Source organism: Aethalodelphis obliquidens, unplaced genomic scaffold (genome assembly GCF_003676395.1).
Source record: "Aethalodelphis obliquidens isolate GAN/ISIS:26980383/991018 unplaced genomic scaffold, ASM367639v1 scaffold37, whole genome shotgun sequence".
In the NCBI taxonomy this organism is placed as follows: domain Eukaryota; kingdom Metazoa; phylum Chordata; class Mammalia; order Artiodactyla; family Delphinidae; genus Aethalodelphis; species Aethalodelphis obliquidens.
In genome coordinates this window covers 7,422,350-7,442,898 of record NW_020837981.1, presented here as the reverse complement: position 1 = coordinate 7,442,898, position 20,549 = coordinate 7,422,350, and the positions used below count along the sequence as shown (strand labels likewise).

General features: G+C 40.7%; 1 protein-coding gene across 1 annotated transcript in view; it reads right to left on the bottom strand.

Moving 5' to 3' along the window:
• POLR3A (RNA polymerase III subunit A) overlaps positions 1–20,549 on the bottom strand; it is a 51,726-nt gene that overhangs the window by 22,642 nt on the left and 8,535 nt on the right. Inside the window, exons 6-16 of the mRNA XM_027129767.1 lie at positions 19,528–19,767; positions 19,045–19,207; positions 18,732–18,868; positions 17,176–17,279; positions 15,989–16,130; positions 13,433–13,573; positions 12,529–12,598; positions 12,002–12,129; positions 11,655–11,793; positions 9,961–10,125; positions 6,847–7,019 (exon numbers count right to left, since the gene is read on the bottom strand). Of these exons, the coding sequence (XP_026985568.1) occupies positions 6,847–7,019; positions 9,961–10,125; positions 11,655–11,793; positions 12,002–12,129; positions 12,529–12,598; positions 13,433–13,573; positions 15,989–16,130; positions 17,176–17,279; positions 18,732–18,868; positions 19,045–19,207; positions 19,528–19,767 (1,602 nt within the window). The remainder of the gene's footprint in view (positions 1–6,846; positions 7,020–9,960; positions 10,126–11,654; positions 11,794–12,001; positions 12,130–12,528; positions 12,599–13,432; positions 13,574–15,988; positions 16,131–17,175; positions 17,280–18,731; positions 18,869–19,044; positions 19,208–19,527; positions 19,768–20,549) is intronic.

Sequence of the window (20,549 nt, the reverse complement as noted above, 5' to 3'; positions counted from 1 at the left end):
TGAGAAACACCCATTTCTCTCTCTCTCTGTTTTTCTTTAAGAGTTAGTGAGATTAAGAATGAGCTAAATGCCATCCACCAGAGGGCAGACAGCAGAAGCAAGAACTACAATCCTGCAGCCTGTGGAACAAAAACGACTTTCACAGAAAGACAGACAAAATGAAAAGGCAGAGGACTATGTACCAAATGAAGGAACAAGATAAAACCCCAGAAAAACAACTAAATGAAGTGGAGATAGGCAACCTATCAGAAAAACAATTCAGAATAATGATAGTGAAGATGATCTAGGACCTCGGAAAAAGAATGGAGGCAAAGATCGAAAAGATGCAAGAAATGTTTAACAAAGACCTAGAAGAATTAAAGAACAAACAGAGATAAACAATACAATAACTGAAATGAAAAATAAACTAGAAGGAATTAATAGCAGAATAACTGAAGCAGAAGAATGAATAAATGAAATGAAAGACAAAATGGTAGAAATAATTGCCAAGGAGCAGAGTAAAGAATGAAAAGAAATGAAGACAGCCTAAGAGACCTCTGGGACAACATTAAATGCACCACCATTCACATTATAGGGGTCCCAGAAGGAGAAGAGAGAAAGAAAGGACCCAAGAAAATATTTGAAGAGATTACAGTTGAAAAATTCCCTAACATGGGAAAGGAAATAGCCATCCAAGTCCAGGAAGTGCAGCGAGTCCTAGGCAGGATAAACCCAAGCAGAAACAAGCTGAGACACAAAGGAATCAAACGGACAAAAATTAAAGACAAAGAAAAATTATTGAAAGCAACAAGGGAAAAATGACAAACATACAAGGGAACTCCCATAAGGTTAACAGCTGATTTCTCAGCAGAAACTCTACAAGCCGGAAGGGAGTGGCAGGATATACTTAAAGGGATGAAAGGGAAGAACCTACAACCAAGATTATTCTACCCGGCAAGGATCTCATTCAGATTCAACTGAGAAATCAAAAGCTTTACAGACAAGCAAAAGCTAAGAGAAGTCAGCACCACCAACCAGCTCTACAACAAATGCTAAAGAAACTTCTCTAAGCGGGAAACACAAGAGAAGAAAAGGACCTACAAAAACAAACCCAAAACAATTAAGAAAACGGTAACAGGAACATACATATTGATAATTACCTTAAATGTGAATGGATTAAATGCTCCAAGCAAAAGACACAGGCTCACTGAATGGACACAAAAACTCGCTGAAAGTGAGGGGATGGAAAAGATATTCCAAATGGAAATCAAAAGAAAGCTGGAGTAGCAATACTCATATCAGATAAAATAGACTTTAAAATGAAGAATGTTACAAGAGACAAGGAAGGACACTACATAATGATCAAGGGATCCATCAAAAAAGAAGATATAACAATTATAAATATATACGCACCCAACAGAGGAGCACCTCAATACATAAGGCAAATGCTAACAGCTATAAAAGAGGAAATTGACAGTAACACAATAATAGTGGGGGACTTTAACATCTCACTTGCACCAATGGATAGAAAACTAAGGAAACACAAGCTATAAATGATACAGACAGATTTAATTGATATTTATAGGACATTCCATCTGAAAACAGCAGAATATACTTTCTTCTCAAGTGCACACAGAACATTCTCCAGGATAGATCACATCTTGGGTCACAAATCAAGCCTCGGCAAGTTTAAGAAAATTGAAATCATATCAAGCATCTTTTCTGACTACAACGCTATGAGATTAGAAATAAATTACAGGGAAAAAAACATAAAAAACACAAACACATGGAGGCTAAACAATACGCTACTAAATGACCAAGAGATCACTGAAAAAATCAAAGAGGAATTCAAAAAACACCTAGAGACAAATGACAAGGAAAACACGACAACCCAAAACCTATGGGATGCAGCAAAAGCGGTTCTAAGAGGGAAGTTTATAGCAATACAATCCTACCTCAAGAAACAAGAATCTCAAAAAAAACAATCTAACCTTACACCTAAAGGAAATAGAGAAAGAAGAACAAACAAAACCCAAAGTTAGCAGAAGGAAAAGAATCATAAAGATCAGAGCAGAAATAAATGAAATAGAAACAAAGAAAACAATAGCAAAGATCAATAAAACTAGAATCTGGTTCTTCAAGAAGATAAACAAAATTGATAAACCTTTAGCCAGACTCATCAAGAAAAAGAGGGAGAGGACTCAAATCAATAAAATTAGAAATGAAAAAGGAGAAGTTACAACAGACACCGCAGAAATACAAAGCATCCTAAGAGACTACTACAAGCAACTCTATGCCAATAAAATGGACAACCTGCAAGAAACGGACAAATTCTTAGAAAGGTATAACCTTCCAAGACTGAACCAGGAAGAAATCGAAAATATGAACAGACCAATCACAAGTAATGAACTTGAAACTGTGATTAAAAATCTTCCAACAAGCAAAAGTCCAGGACCAGACGGCTTCACAGGTGAATTCTATCAAACATTTAGAGAAGAGCTAACACCCATCCTTCTCAAACTCTTCCAAAAAATTGCAGAGAAAGGAACACTCCCAAACTCATTCTATGAGGCCACCATCACCCTGATACTAAAACCAGACAAAGATACTAGAAAAAAAGAAAATTACAGACCAATATCACTGATGAATATAGATGCAAAATCCTCAACAAAATACTAGCAAACAGTATCCAACAACATATTAAAAGGATCATACACCACGATCAGGTGGGATTTACCCCAGGGATGCAAGGATTCTTCAATATATGCAAATCAATCAATGTGATACACCATATTAACAAATTGAAGGATAAAAACCATATGATCATATCAATAGATGCAGAAAAAGCTTTTGACAAAATTCAACACCCATTTATGATAAAAACTCTCCAGGGCATAGAGAGAACCTACCTTAACATAATAAAGGCCATGTGTGACAAACCCACAGCAGACATCATTCTCAATGGCGAAAAACTGAAAGCATTTCCTCTAAGATCAGGAACAAGAGAAGGATGTCCACTCTCGCCACTATTTTTCAACATAGTTTTGGAAGTCCTAGCCACGGCAATCAGAGTAGAAAAAGAAATAAAAGGAATACAAATTGGAAAAGAAGAAATAAAACTGTCACTGTTTGCAGATGACATGATACTATACACACAGAATCCTAAAGATGCCACGGGAAAACGGCTAGAGCTAATCAATGAATTTGGTAAAGTTGTAGGATACAAAATTAATGCACAGAAATCCCTTGCATTCCTATACACTAACAACAAAAGAACAAAAAGAGAAATTAAGGAAACAATCACATTCACCATTGCAACAAAAAGAATAAAATACCTAGGAATAAACCTACCTAAGGAGGTAAAAGACCTGTACTCAGAAAACTATAAGACACTGATGAAAGAAATCAAAGATGACACAAAAAGATGGAAAGATATACCATGTTCTTGGATTGCAAGAATCAATATTGTGAAAATGACTGTACTACCCAAAGCAATCCACAGATTCAATGCAATCCCTATCAAATTACCAATGGCATTTTTTACAGAACTAGAACAAAAAATCTTAAAATTTGTATGGAGACACAAAAGACCCCGAATAGCCAAAGCAGTCTTGAGGGAAAAAAACAGAGCTGGAGGAATCCGACTCTCTGACTTCAGACTATACTACAAAGTTACAGTAATCAAGACGATATGGTACTGGCACAAAAACAGAAATACAAATCAATGGAACAGGATAGAAAGCCTAGAGATAAACCCACGCACCTATGGTCAACTAATCTATGACAAAGGAGGCAAGGATATACAATGGAGAAAAGACAGTCTCTTCAATAAGTGTTGCTGGGAAAACTGGACAGCTACATGTAAAAGAATGAAATTAGAACACTCCCTAGGACTTCTCTGGTGGCGCAGTGGTTAAGAATCTGCCTGCCAATGCAGCGGACACAGGGTTAATATATGGTCTGGGAAGATCCCACATGCCGCAGAGCAACTAAGCCCGTGCGCCACAACTACCGAGCCTGTGCTCTAGAGCCCGCGAGCCACAACTACTTTGCCGCAACTACTGAAGCCCATGTGCCTAGAGACCGTGCTCCACAACAAGAGAAGCCACTGCAATGAGAAGCCCATGCACCACAACGAAGAGTAGCCCCTGCTCGATGCAACTCAAGAAAGCGTGCGCACAGCAACAAGGACCCAATGCAGCCAAAAATAAATAAGTTAAATAAATAAATTTAAAAAAAAAAGGAACACTCCCTAACACCATACACAAAAATAAACTCAGAATGGATTAAAGACCGAAATGTAAGAGCGGACACTATAAAGCTCTTAGAGGAACACGTAGGAAGAACACTCTATGACATAAATCACAGCAAGATCTTTTTTGACCCACTCCCTAGAGTAATGGAAATAAAAACAAAAACAAACAAATGGGACCTAATGAAACTTAAAAGCTTCTGTACAGCGAAGGAAACCATAAACAAGACTAAAAGACAACCCTCAGAATGGGAGAAAATATTTGCAAACAAAGCAGCTGACAAAGGATTAATCTCCAAAATATATAAGCAGCTCATGCAGCTCAATATTAAAACAACAAACAACCCAATCAAAAAATGGGAAGAAGACCTAAATAGACATTTCTCCAAAGAAGACATACACATGGCCAAGAAACACATGAAAAGCTGCTCACCACCACTAATTATTAGAGAAATGCAAATCAAAACTACAATGAGGTATCACCTCACACTGGTCAGAATGGCCATCATCAAAAAATCTACAAACAACAAATGCTGGAGAGGGTGTAGAGAAAAGGGAACCCTCTTGCACTGTTGATGGGATTGTAAATTGATACAGCCACTATGGAGAACAGTATGGAGGTTCCTCAAAAAACTAAAAATAGAATTACCATATGACCCAGCAATCCCACTACTGGGCATATACCCTGAGAAAACCATAATTCAAAAAGACACATGCACCCCAATGTTCACTGCAGCACTACTTAGCCAGGTCATGGAAGCAACCTAAATGTCCACTGACAGATGAATGGATAAAGAAGATATGGTACATATATACAATGGAATATTACTCAGCCATAAAAAGGAAAGAAATTTGGTCATTTGTAGAGACGTGGCTGGACCTAGAGACTGTCATACAGAGTGAAGTAAGTCAGAAAGAGAAAAACAAATATCGTATGCTCACACATATATATGGAATCTAAAAAAAAAAAAAAAAAGGTCATGAAGAACCTAGGGACAGGACGGGAATAAAGACGCAGACCTACTAGAGAATGGACTTGAGGACACGGGGAGGGGGAAGGGTAAGCTGGGACAAAGTGAGAGAGTGGCATGTATATATATACACTACCAAATGTAAAACTGATAGCTAGTGGGAAGCAGCCGCATAGCACAGGGAGATCAGCTTGGGGCTTTGTGACCACCTAGAGGGGTGGGATAGGGAGGGTGGGAGAGAGATGAAAGAGGGAGGGGATATGGGGATATATGTATACGTATACCTGATTCACTTTGTTATAAGGCAGAAACTAACACACTATTGTAAAGCAATTATACTCTAATAAAGACGTTTAAAAAAATGTGGTACATATATACAATGGAATATTACTCAGCCATTAAAAGGAACAAAATTGGGTCATTTGTAGAGACATGGATGGACCTAGAGACTGTAATACAGTGTGAAGTAAGTCAGAAAGAGAAAAATATCATATGTTAACACATATATGTGGAATCTAGAAAGATGGTACAGATGAACCATTTTGCAAGACAGAAATAGAGACACAGATGCAGAGAACAAATGTATGGACACCAAGGGGGGAAAGCAGTGTGGGGAGCGGTGGAGGTGGGATGAATTGGGAGATTGGGGTTGACATGTATACACTAATTTGTATAAAACAGATAACTAATAAAACGAATTTAAAAGAAGAAAAAAGAATGAGCTAAATGTATGTATAAAATAGATAACTAATAAGGATCTACTATATAGCACAGGGAACTACTCAATACTCTGTAGTGGCCTACATGGGAGAATAATCTAAAGAAGAGTGGAGATGTATACATATATATATATAACCGATTCACTTTGCTGTACACCTGAAACTGACACAACATTGTAAATCGACTATACTCTAATAAAAATTAAAAAAAAAACAAAAAGAATGAGTTAACTGTGAACACCTCACACAACGCTGCTTTCTGTCTGCTTTAAAAAGTTCATTTCATCAGAAAATTTCTTACTGTTCAAAAAACCTTTCTTCTCTGCTTAGGTGAGTTAAAGCTCTGAGCCCCAGGCTACTGGGGAGGCAGAAGAGAGCCAGGCAAAACGCTGGTGCAGGCAGACTGCTGAGCCAGGCTGCTTCAGAGAATATGCAGGACTCTCAGGCAACTGTGACTGTGACATGTGCTGGTCCAGTTCTCAGCTAACCTAGCTCCAAATGTGAGAGGGCAGCACACTGGTATGTGACTCTCAGACAGGAATTATCCACGTCTCTTTCAAAGACCATCCATTCAAAGAACTGTGGTGTCAGTCTCTAGCCACAGGATGCTGGAAACAGGAAGGGCAGAAGCACTGAAGTATCAGGTACAGAAGGGGCCCAAGCGTGATGCTGGAGCAAGAGCAGCACCATGTGGCCAAAGGAACAGGCGGCCGTGTTTTCACCACCTAGAACATGAAATGCTGGAAGAGATGCAATGGATCTAACGGGAGGCCCTCACCACTTTAGAACACACACAAGCTGCACAGCACAGAGATGGGCTAAAGCCACTGCCTTTCCTTCCCACTCACCTCTGCTCCTTCTCCTCAGGGCCTACAGCGCCACCCAGTGATGAAGTGGCTAAACTGACCAGAAGAGCCAGACTCACCTCCAGGGTCTCCTCAGCAGTGCAGCCAGGCTGCTGCTGCAGCTTGCCTGTGTTCAGGGCTTCAATGTACTCATCACATTTTTTGTAGCCAGCATTCAGCAACTCATACTTGGCCTTCAGCAGGCCTTGGCCAGGTGTGACATCACCAATCCCAATTGAGAATCCACGGTTAGCTGCAGAATAGTTGCCCGGGAGAGCAGGAAGAGAGAGCCACGGATGTTAGTCAACCTGCTGCACAGAAACAAGTTTAAACCTTCAGAGAACTTGTTACAACCCAATTAAACAAAATGTTCCTGTATCAGTCTCTAGGGAGTTACACAACAATGACTGAGACTCACTAACTCCTCTGAGACCTCACAACCTACAGTGATGTCTCAACTAACTACACTATAAAGTAAACAGCCACTAAATAGTAAAGAGTGCCTGAGAAAGCCAGCTATGGAAAGTGGGCCACCTGACTGCTGGTTCTCAGCATCGCAGAGACCTTTCTGCCCTGATTCTCTCTTTCAGAAATTATTATTCTGAAATACAGAGACTAAGAAACAAATGTAAACTCCACCTTTGATGGAACTATACAGTAATCCTAAGCCTTATATCTGCCTATGAGAGGTTACTGGCTTAGTAGGGTGGGGAAGGGGATGCGTAAAAGTGGCTGCAGAAAGGAGGGCCACGAGTCTGGAAAGTCTCAGAAACAAAATCCTCAGGTTCTGTGGGAGGTAATATAGGTGCTGGAAACAGGGAAACCCAGTGGAAAGTTTGTACAGGCATACCTTGTTTTATTGTGCTTCACAGATATTGTGGTTTTTAAAAAATTGAAGGTTTGTGGCAACCTTGTGTTGAACAAGTCTAAAAGCACAATTTTTCCAACAGCATCTGCTTACTTTGTGTCTCTGTGTCAAATTTCGGTAATGCTCATAATATTTCAAACTTTTTCATTATTATTATATTTTTTATGGTGATCTGTACTGTGACTACTATGACTCACTGAAGGCTCAAATGATTAGCATTTTTTAGCGATAAAGTATTTATAATTAAGGTATGTACTTTTTTTTTTTTTTGTGGTACGCGGGCCTCTCACTGTTGTGGCCTCTTCCGTTGCAGAGCACAGGCTCCGGATGCACAGGCTCAGCCACTATGGCTCACGGGCCCAGCCGCTCCGCAGCATGTGGGACCATTGCATTTTGCTGCGAGACTGGGGGCAGCATTCCCGGACCGGGGCACGAACCCGCGTCCCCTGCATCGGCAGGCGGACTCTCAATCACTGTGCCACCAGGGAAGCCCTGTACATTGTTTTTTAAGACACAATACTATTGCACACTTAACAGACTATAGTATAGTGTAAACAACTTCTGTAACCACTAGGAAACCAAACAGTTCATGTGACTTGCTTCATTGTGGTGTTTGCTTTATCGTGGTGGTCTGGAACTGAACCTGCAATGTCTCTGAGGTCTGCCTACAAGAAACAGGCCCCAGATCCTTACGCCTCTGGGAGACAGAGTGGTAGAGAAGGTATATTTGGGGATCAAGAATAGGAAGCCTTAAAAAAAAAAAAAAAATTAAAATAAGGAAAGAAAAAGAAAAGAACTACCAGCAAGGGACTTCCCTGGTGGCACAGTGGTTAAGAATTCCCCTGCCAATGCAGGGGACAAAGGTTCAAGCCCTGGTCCGGGAAGATCCCACATGCTGCGGAGCAACTAAGCCTGTGCACCACAACTACTGAGCCTGTGCTCTAGAGCCTGTGAGCCACAACTACTGAGCCCCCGTGCCACAACTACTGAAGCCCATGAGCCTAGAGCCCGTGCTCCACTACAAGAGAAGCCACTGCAATGAGAAGCCCATTCACCGCATTGAAGAGTAGTCCCTGCTCGCGACAACTAGAGAAAGTCCATGTGCAGCAATGAAGACCCAATGCAGCCAAAAAAAAAAAAAAAAAAGAACTACTGGCAAATAAGAACAATGGTTGGGTTGGAAATTAAATATATGATAGTGAAAAAACTTTTAAAAATCAATAAAGTTGTTAAAATAAAATTGAATCCAGAAACAAAGAAATGGACAACAGGGAAAATGAATCAGTCCAAGAACTCTAGTAGATAATGAACAGAAATTCAAAAAAGAAAGAACAGAGAAAGTAAAAGGGAGAAATGATCAGAAAAAGTACAAGAAAATATCCAGAACTGAAGGACACAAGTTGCAGATTAAGAGAGCTTATACAGTGCTCAGCGCGATGAGTGACAACAGACCCATCACAAGGTTGTGTCATTGTGAACTTTCAGAATGCCAGAAACAAAGAGGAGTCTCAAAGCTTCCAGAATAAAAAGACAATTCAGGATAAACAACAAGGTCCTAATGTGTCTAGCACAGGGAACTATATTTAATATCCTGTGATAAATCATAATGAAAAATAACGTTAAAAAAATAGATGTGTAGAACTGAGTCACTGTGCTGTACAGCAGAGACTGGCACAACGTTGTAAATCCACTATTGCTTCAATTAAAAAAAAAAGACAATTCAAATACAAAAATTGGGGAATAAGAACAGAAATACACTTTACAGCAGCCCTTAAAGCTACAACAGAGTAGAGCAATCCCTTCAAAATTCTCAGGGAAAATAATCTTCAGTCTAGAATTCTACACCCAGCCAAAGAGTCAAGTATAAGAGTAGACTAAAGATGTTTTTGGGCATGCAAAAAATCTCCTGGCCTGTGGTATGTTCAAAGCATAAGCAAGCAAAGGGAATAGAATAGTGCAAGGATCGTAGAGAAATACTGAGTAACCCTGTAGGGCTGAACCGTGGAAGACCCAGAGGGTGATAGTCTTGCACAGGTACCTTGGAAGCAGCCCATGAAGGGCCCTTTATGTAACAATCCTATCTGATGGGCGTTAGGGAGCTACTGTAGCTTTTGAGAAGAGAACTGAAAAGCAAATTCAAATCTGCAGCCAAACTAGTCAGTACCAAGTTAATTTCATTAAGAAAAGCATAAATAGTTTAGCCTGGAACAAGTATCCTTTCCTTTGTGTGTGTGTATGTGTGTGCGGCAGGGGGATGAAACAGTAAAAGAAACCCCCAAAACAGCAATAACTCCTATCAATAAAACGAGGATGCTGAGATACTCACACAGGTAGACGGGGGCCAGCCTGGCGAGCCGTGACATCGCATCGGCAGCTTCGTTCTGCCCCCAGTCTCGCAGCAAAATGTAAAAAATATTGTTCTTGGATCCTGATCCCAGCGTTCCTTTGTCCATGCTGCCAGTCATCAGCTCGCTGTTCTGGATAGTGACGTCTGCAAGGAAACAACGATCATGGACTTACACAGACAATTATTACTTTGCCTCATTCCAAAAGGAATTTGAGGCAGTTGAGAAAATGTGTTCTCGCATTAAAAGTTAAAGCAGAACAAATAGATAGGCTCTTAAAGAAAATTTTTTTTGAGGGAAAAAAAGAGAAATCTGGGAACTTCTGAAAAGCATGAAAGGTCTAGTTAGTTACCCTATAGTCCTAACTCTGAAAGGTACTAGTTGACACTCATTGTCCTTATCTGTGAACTGTGGATGACAGTATCAAGCTCTTGCCATCTTGATGTCATGGGGATGTTTTGAGCATCAACTCAATCATGTACAACGAAGTGTTGTTTATAAAGCACTTTGGTATTTACCTAAGACACTGAAGACTAACAGTGGCACCATCATGAAAAGCCTAAACAACAAAATGAAATTTGTATCTAGAAACAAACAAAACATAATCTAAAACAAGAAGCCAAAATACTTTAAAGACCAGAGAGTATATTTTCAAAAGAATGGTTATAAACCTGGGGAAAAAAAATCAGTGCCCTTCAAAACATTTATTCTTCATCATGAGACAGCAGAAAACCCTTGACCCTCAGAGAGACTCTGCGGTTCAGTTCTTTAGCACAGAGCTCTGCAGATCCACTTCTCGTCACTAGGCCTTGCTAGCAAAACCCATTCTAAATCAGTGCTACTCAAAGCAGCCTGCTGGGGAACTGCCTGTTAGCAGCCTGGAACCCAGAAAGTAAATGCTGCCTGAACGGCATTGGTGTGTGGACCACACTTTGGGCTGAATCAGTCTAGGGGACTCAGATGGCTCACATTTAAATCCTCTCACTGTGAGAGTACCATTAACATATATACACTACCAAACGTGAAATGGATAGCTAGTGGGAAGCAGCTGCATAGCACAGGGAGATCAGCTCAGTGCTTTGTGACCACCTAGAGGGGTGGGATAGGGAGGGCTGGAGGGAGGCTCAAGAGGGAGGAGCTATGGGGATATATGTATACATTCAGCTGATTCACTTTGTTGTACAGTAGAAACTAACACATTGTAAAGCAATTATACTCCAATAAAGATATTAAAAAATAAATAGGTAAACAAATAAATCCTCTCACTGTTACACCTGATCTTCATGTTATCAAAACATCCATTGACCAGGTGAGGCAGGTTAAAAAGGCAATGAACATGTTTTTGGATATAAAATAGTAAATTAAATGCCTTAAATAACGAGACCTTTGTACGGCAAAAAAAACACAACAAAAAAAGGAAGAGAAAAGAATTTGCATTAATTAGTAGAAAAGAGTCTCTCAACTGAGACAAAACACGAGAAGAACATTCTAATCCTTGGGTTGGTCATGTGTCTACACGATCTCTACCTTTTAGAGAAACACCACCTGCATTTCCCTGAAGAACAAAGTTCCTGCCTAAGGCTATAGAGAAACTTGGGATTTGCAGGCTAAGCGAAGGTAACTGTTGGCCACTTGCTTTCTTGACCCCCGGCCCCACCCCATTGCTTTAACTCACAGGAATCATTGACGCAGAGGTCTTCTCCTTTGCCACAGTACTGCTTGCCCTTGGTTCGGAGGTTGGCCCTCACTGGATTGTCATCGCTGGGTCTGAGGATGACGCTGAAGATCTGCTTTCCTGTCCACAGGGTGACAGGCTGAAGGAGGAAAGAAGCCAGAGCATCAGAGGGCTGAGCCTGGTCTCAACCACCCTTCATGCAAATGAGGCAAGATGGTCCAGTGGTCACACACCAACCGAGCCGCAGCAGCATGTGTACACTAAGGCCCCTGGTGCGTCCATACAGCCACACACACACACACACACACACACACCTGTGTGCGTACACACACAGCTCCTGCACAAACCTTTAGTATTGTAGGGGGTGGGAGGCGAACTTTAATTTTCTCATCCTTGCCCACCAGTATTGAAGCAATGATCTGGCAAGCCTTGGCTCGGTCAAAGAAAGTGTCCTTAAGAGTGAGGAGATAGGCACCTGAGGAAAGAAAAGCGACGAAATTGTGAGAAAAATCGTAAGGTTTCAATTTTAAAATAAATGTGGACTATTACTAAAAGAGTGAGGTAACAGTAAAACACAGCTGCTTCTTGGCTTTCTCCTCCAACTAGAATCCAACCTCCACAGGGAAAGCGACTTTGTTTGACTGGCCGCCATGGCCCCAGCACTTAGAAAATAAAAATGTCCTGCGTATGGCAGGAGTTCACTAAATAACCCACCAATGCAAAACATCTCAAGTAGGTTCACAATCACACTTAGTAAACAAACAACAGAATTAAACACAGGCAATGAAACAGCTTTTCAAGTGGACACATGAACACGGTGAATGAGACTCCTCGTGTTCCAAAGTCTCCTTTCAAGTGAATTCCACAAACCCACCTGTCAGAAAATCCTGAATAGCAGCAATTAGTGGTTCTCCATTCCTTGGGGTTACAAGATTTGCTTTAGTCTGAAGGAAAAAGGAACCCAGTAAGTTAGCCATCCTTGGATACGTGATGCAGCCCCAAAGACCTGCACCACAAAGACTCTGAACTGTTATGAAAAAATGAAGAGTAGCAGGAAGAAGAGGCTGAGCGCTGGAAGCTAGGGTCCTTAACCGCAGCTTTGTCACTAACTTCCATCCCTTAATCTGTCAAGGGGAGAGAAAAATTACCAGCGAGACTGACCTCAGAGGTTCCTGCACTCAAATACTGCATGAAGTAGTTTTGAGTTTCTATAAAGAACACTTTGGGTATAAGATGTTATAATTAACAAATGCTCTCCTCCAAAGAAAATTTACTTCTGTGAATGAATGATGAGTAGCACTGTGTTATGTCTGAAGTCAGTCAATTCCACACTCTACAATGATGGCAGAATTGTCAAATTTCTCTTGCGTCAGACATTAAGTTTGAACAACAGGATTTTAATTAAAATGTAATGAGTGCCCACAGTGGCAAAAATGGGTGCTACTTGTTCAGTGCATTATTAACCAATTTAAAGAAGGTTCTGTGCATCAAAGTGCATTTGCTCAAATCTTTTAACTGAGGTGTCACTGACCACGAGAGCCAACAGTCAAGTTTCTGCTATACCCTTCTCTTACCCTTTCATAACTGGCGCTCATGTATATCTACTCTCTTAGGAACCCACATTACAGGTCAGAAGACACCCACTCCGCTCAACTCCCCACCTATCAGAGAAACTAACTCCCTTATATACTGCAGGGTGTTTGCAAACAGGACAGGCTCCCCTTTCCCTCCTTTTAAGGCGCTTTTCCTCAGAAGCTGGGCTGCACCACCCTACGTACCCCCATGAGAACAAGGGCTTCTGCTTTAGCTTCTTCTGTTTGAGGAAGATGAAGGTTCATTTCATCACCATCAAAATCCGCGTTGTAGGGTGTACAGACACACTCATTAAATCTGAAGGTGCGGTGGGGTTTGACCCTGGCCTGTGGAATACAAAAAACAAACCAGGAGAAGGACTTAAGTCTTTTATCTAAAACCTTCTTGGTGCCCATACGTTTGTTCTCTAGGTTCCACATATATGCGTTAATATACGATATTTGTTTTTCTCTTTCTGACTTATGGACACTGTATGGACACCAAGGGGGGAAAGCGGAGGGTGGTGGTGGTGTGATGAATTGGGAGATTGGGATTGACATGTATACACTAATATGTATAAAATGGATAACTAATAAGAACCTGCTGTATAAAAAAATAAATAAAATAAAATTCAAATAAAATAAAAAAAATAAAAATAAAAGCTTCTTAGTTTCAACATAAAAAAAATGGCTTCCTGGAGAACTGGACACTTTACATTTAAGGAAGTAAATTTCCAGTATGTTCTGGCAAGTAACATGTCACTTGTGGTCTCATTCAAGTAGCTTTATTAGATCAAAACAACACAATGAATTTGCTTTAATACTATGAGGCAAACATCAACACAGAAGCCATGAGAAAGGGGTTCCCACTGGCCAATGATGTCACAATTTGCTATTAAAAGGTTAATGGCAGAAATTGAACAAAACACACTGACTAAATAAAAACTCATGATGACACTGAAAAAAAGGAAAGCCAAAACAAACAAAACCCCCAAACCAACCTAGTTGGAAGAAACTGAGCACCGAAGTTTTATGCCCTAAACTGACAAAAAAGGAAAAAGAATTAGACGCTTCTTCTGCCTTTCCTTTATGAATTCTATTTTTTGGGTAAGTAAATAGCCCTAATTAACAAGGGAAAATTATTAATTACAAGAGTGGTAGGTATTAAATGTGAAAGGAATGTTAAATTAGAAAATCACTGTTTTGTGACCCAATGAAATAATGTAGGCAATGATCATAAATGGAAGAGATCATTAAAGAAAAGGCTAATGAGGGACATTTCAAGAGAGGCACCAGGCTGAAGCATCTGAATCCCTAACCTTCTCAGCATAACTAAAGTGGGCCAGCCAGACAACATGTGTCTCCTGAAATATGGCAAGAGGAAGTAGCCAGCACCACCTATGAGTTATTTTGGCCAAAAAGTTGAACCTGAATCTGATCATCCTTTGAGAGCTAATTTCCAGTCTACAGGAATAAAATGAAGCATGAAGGAACCCTTACACCACACACAGGCAGACAAACAGACAACATGCGACATTCTTCAGGACAAATGACCTGTTTTTTTCCAACAATGACACTGAAATTAAAAGAAGGAGGTGGGACATTACCAGATCAATAGAGGCTTCAGACATGTATCAGCTAAACGTAACGTGTAGACTTTGCATCTTGATTTGAACAAACTAGTTGCAAAAAGATTCTGAGACACTTGGGGAAATCTGACTATGGACAGGGTACTAGACAACACCAAGGAATGACTTCATTTTGTGAGGTGTGACACTGGCACTATGATTACGTGTGTCTTGCAGAAGTAAACTGAATACACATGGAAAAAAGACATGGCATCTGGGTTCACAAAGATAAAAGAGAGAGAAAACTAGTGTGGCGAAATCTTGAAAATTACTGACTACAGAGGATGGGACTGTGAGTTCATCATAGTACTCTTTCTATTTTTGTATATATTTGAAAATTTTCAAACAAAAATATTTCTATGTTAAAATGCCCCAAAGCCAAGCAAAAGTTTCCAGAAAGGGAAGGCTTCTGTTTGTCTCCTAGATCTCAATAATCATAATTCCATAATCATAAACTGCATCTTTGGTATTCCCACCACTGAGCAAAAAGATTGATGTAATGTTTTCACAAACTACTAAAAGAAGGAATCTAGAAAAACACTACCTTAGGAGCCTGTTTAAACACTGTGTGCAAATGCTCAGGGATTTAATGGCTTTGCAGACAGGAGAATTTATGAATATTCAACAAATTAAAGTTGCATCTTGTTTCCATTTTAAATATCCAAAAAAGGAACTGCTGCTGTTGCAAAAAGTAAACCACCCCAAAAAATATGGTTCAAGGTCTTGGTTGGAGGACTACTGCAAAGAGAAATCCTGTAAGCATTTTAGTTCCTTAGTTAATGTGCTATTTTAAATCAAGTCAATTTTCTGCCAGATCTATTTTATATAACTTTGTGCACACACATATATGTATATATGTTGTTTGCAAGTGAAATCACGGTAGTCACTTTCACACTAATTTTCAATTAGTTCCTGTTTTACTGTTGTATGAATAGTATGTTACAACTATTAAAAACATTGAAGGGAAGTTTGAAATTTAAGAGTTTCACTCAAACTAAAAAACGAGAGAAGAGGAAAACCAAGAGTTATGAAAATTTGAGATTACTGGCAACTTAAATTTTAGAAGTCTGGAATTTAGCATGGCACACACAGCAAAGTTCCACCCAACAGAAATAAAAACCAGTCTCATGCTCACCAGATGCGCCATAATGCTCAATTTGTGCAGCGAAGGCTGCCGATTGAACAGAACCACGTCTCCATCTATGAGGTGTCTCTCCACAATGTCCCCATACTTGAGCTCCTGAGCCATCTTTTCTCTGTTTCCGTATTTCAAAAACCTTAACATACAATAATAGACATAATCTGTGAGAACAAAGTTTCCTCAGCAAGTTTCTCCCTCTTCATATCAGGATTCAGTCTCTAAAATGATCACTTTTCATTGTATTTAAGGTGCCTCCATACGCCATTAATTAAACTACAACAACAACAATAAAATTTTATTTTATTTTATTTTTTTGGCTGAGCCACATGGCTCGTGGGATCTTAGTTCCCTGACCAGGGATCAAACCCTGGCCCCCAGCAGTGAAAGCGCTGAGCCCTAATCACTGGACCCGCAGGGAATTCCCTAAACTACAACAAACTGCTTGTAAGATCTATCTTAATTTTAGAAACGTCAAGATATGATAAAAGCATGTCTTGGAATCACAGAAATAGAGTAATAAACCAGCTTCTCCCACACGGCCCTGGTGATATGTCTGAATCTCATAAGATAAAAAGGCACTGGTGGGCTTCCCTGGTGGCGCAGTGGTTGAGAGTCCGCCTGCCGATGCAGGGGACACGGGTTCGTGCCCCGGTCCGGGAAGATCCCACATGCCGCGGAGCGGCTGGGCCCGTGAGCCATGGCCGCTGAGCCTGCGCGTCCGGAGCCTGGGCTCCACAACGGGAGAGGCCACAACAGTGAGAGGCACAGCGCTATGATTATAAAAAAAAAAAAAAAAAAAAGGCACTGGTGATCAGCTCATCTCGCTGTGAAAAGCCAGAACGGGCAAAATGCATGTCTCCTGGGCCATGAGCACACTGAGGTAACCCCAGGGCGCCCAGGTGACATAGAAAATGATCTGCTTTCATATCCCAATGCATTCTGTCTTTCTAGATCCAATAACATTAAATGCTATGGAATAAATGAACACTGTACGTACATTCAACAAGCCAAGCAGAGCAAACGAGCAATGTACCTAGGCTCACTGCAATTTAAATAGATATTTTCCACGTGCTACAATATCACAACAATTGTACTTTGGAGTGCATTCTGTGCTAAGTATGGTGACAGTAAGCTTGGTCATGAGAAGACAGTTACATCCAACCAGATCGGGAAAGCATTACCTTTTCATTTGCATGTGTCTCTGCTGAATGAAATTGGCTCCTGGGTGAACTTCAGGGCCATTTCGAACCAGCTTCCTCAAAAAGTTGATGTTTGCCTTGTTCACCTGGCGGACCACATTATAAAGCAGAATGAGACACTGTTAATTCTAGAAGCTAGCACACTATACTGAACTGGATCTCAGTCGTTACTTTCCTTATCTTGTCCTAGGAGAAAGAGAGGCACCTGCAGGCACCCTGCTGCCAGGGTCTTGAGTGTAAGGACAACAACGGGATGGTACCAGGTTCAAGTTTGAACTTGGTCACTCACTTGCTGGGTGACAGGGCCAAGGCCTTTACCGGCCTTTGGTTTCCCTAGAGGTTCAACGAGTGGACTGGAATGATCTATAGGGACCTTCCAGCATTCTGTAATCCTAAAAACAGGTGGCAGCTTCATCTGCAATGATTTTCCATGGGCTTCTAAGGTTTAAAAATTGTGACAAAGCGATAAAGAGGCATGGACATATATACACTACCAAATGTAAGGTAGATAGCTAGTGGGAAGCAGCCGCATAGCACAGGGAGATCAGCTCGGTGCTTTGTGACCGCCTGGAGGGGTGGGATAGGGAGGGTGGGAGGGAGGGAGACACAAGCGGGAAGAGATATGGGAATATATGTATATATATAACTGATTCATTTTGTTGTGAAGCTGAAACTAACATACCATTATAAAGCAATTATACTCCAATAAAGATGTAAAAAAAAAAAAAAAAAAAAAAAAAAAAAAAAAAAGTTTACCAGAGTTGCTGGGAAAAAAAAAAAAAAAAAAAAAGTTGTGACACCAGCACCATAGGCCCTGGTCTGTACGGCCATGTCCTGTAGCCTCTTGGACAACAGTCTCATGGGACACCACTTCAGAGAAGGAAATTCTGGATCATCAGTAACTCAACTGAGGACACTTTCTACACAAGCTTAACCAGAAGCCTCTGTGGTTTGGGCTAATTATGACTCTCAAGGGCAAAGCCAAGGGCAATCAATATCCTCCTGTTACCAGGCCTTTCAATTATCTACACCTCGGTTAAAAAAAACTACTGTAAATACCAGTTTACACTCATGATGAATAAGAACTGAGTGTAAAGCAGTACAGCCTTTCTGGTTATGCATCAATAGCCTTAAAATATTCAAAGTCTTTGATTCACTGATTCTAATGTTTTAAAAATAATAACTATCCCAAGAAAATTAACTGGTGTTGTGTTTATCATAAGTTACTTTAACACCTGAGGTATGAACTAAGACAAATGTTAAAGATGATATTATTTGGAAAAAAAAAGTTGCAGACTTGTCTGTTCAATGTATATCTGAGTATATATACATAAAGGCAGACACAACTGTGGCTGTACGTGTTGTAGATATTACACGTGGTGACATATGTATGAAGCAAACTGGAAAGATAAACACACATGCCAAACTGTGGGTCAGGTGGGTTACTGGGGATTTTCCACTGTCTGTTGTTTGGAATCTCAGAACATGACACAAAAGACTGGATTCAGACAAAATATTGAGCAACTCAATGCACCCACCTTCTCAGGGAAAGTTAGAATTTTGGCCACGTGAACTGGCACAGCTACCTCATCAATTCGGAGGTTGGGGTCAGGTGAGATGACTGTTCTGCCAGAAAAATCCACTCTTTTTCCTGAGAGATTGCCTCTAAATCGACCTAAATAAATAAAAATATATCACAGGCCTCCAAGGTACAACGTGTGCTGTTGGGGGCAATGTGACCAGAAAGCCCAAGGTGAGTCCGTGACCTCCAACTAGATAAGCTGGACATACGTTCCCCAAAATGAAATAAAGGCAGTAGACCGTCTCCTGCACACATCTTTGGACACGTACCCTGTTTTCCCTTCAGGCGCTGGACGAACCCTCTGGTCCATTTCTTGGGCGCCATGTTGAGGGGAATGCCTGAGAGCTCACTGTTAATGTAGAGGGCGCACTGCAGCTGCAGGAAATCCCAGTCTTCCATGATCATCTGGGTCTTAGCTCCTGATATCCGATGCTAAGAATAAGCAGAGGATAAACAGAAACAAGCCTCATCCATTTGACTTTCTCCATCAGACACTTCTGTTTTCATGCTAATGGGAAGCACTGACCTTTTTTTTTTTTTTTTTTTTTTTTTTGCAGTACGCGGGCCTCTCACTGTTGTGGCCTCTCCCATTGTGGAGCACAGGCTCCGGACGCGCAGGCCCAGCGGCCATGGCCCATGGGCCCAGCCGCTCCGCGGCATGTGGGATCCTCCCAGACCGGGGCACGAACCTGAATCCCCTGCATTGGCAGGCGGACTCTCAACCACTGCGCCACCAGGGAAGCCCCACTGACCTTTTTAATGACATCATTTAGGAAAATGATTTCTGTCAATTTCATCGTCAGATCATCTTCGTTGGTGCCAGACTTCAAATCGCTCACGACAGAGGGTCTAATACACAGAGGAGGCACTAAAAGTCGTGTGAGAATCAAATCGGAGGGCTTTCCAGCTTCTGGATTCATCAGAAGTAGAGGGACATCTTCAGCTGGGATTCGTTTAAATAAATTCAGAACTACTAAGGGATTCAAGTTTTCCTATGGAAAGGAGGGAAGGAAGGAGTGGAGATACATGTTAGTTTTCCACAGCTTAGGCAAAGGTTTACTTCTACATGTCCTCTAACCTATCTGCCACTTAAATGATAATACGCCCAAGTGATGACAGAGACTTCTGATAACATGCTACGTTGCAAGGGCCCTAAAAATGTTCATGCCTTTTATTCCAATAATTTAAGCCAACAATTCCACTCCTCGTAATTATTCCAAAGGGTATGATTTTAGAAATTAACAGAAAGATTCAGCTACAAGGATGTTCACCAAAGCTGTTCTTAATGGTGAAAAGCTGGAAACAGCCTGACAGGTGACTGAGTCAATAAAATCATGGTACATCCATACATGGAAAACTATGAAGCTATTAAAAACAAAAAAGAAGCTACGGAAATGTGGCTACTGCCATGAAAGGTGTTCACAAAATATTGGTAAATGAGATAAGTATGTCTATGATGTGATCTAATCTGGGGGAAAATGTACATCTATACAGAAAAGAGGAAATGGAAGGGTTTACCAAGGTGTGAACAGAGCTGTCTTTAGATGAGTGGAATGATCATCTTTTTGCTTCTTTTTTTACATTTAAACTTTCTGTAGGGAACTTATATTGTCTTTGTATTAACTTCACTTAATAGAAGTGCTAGGCTCTAACAACTTACTCAAAAGAACTATGTAAATTATCATAGATATTCAAACATCAAAGCTAAGAATGGTCAGATTGTGTTGTTGCTGGTTATTAAATTTTCTTGGGATCAAAGGTTTTAACTGAGACT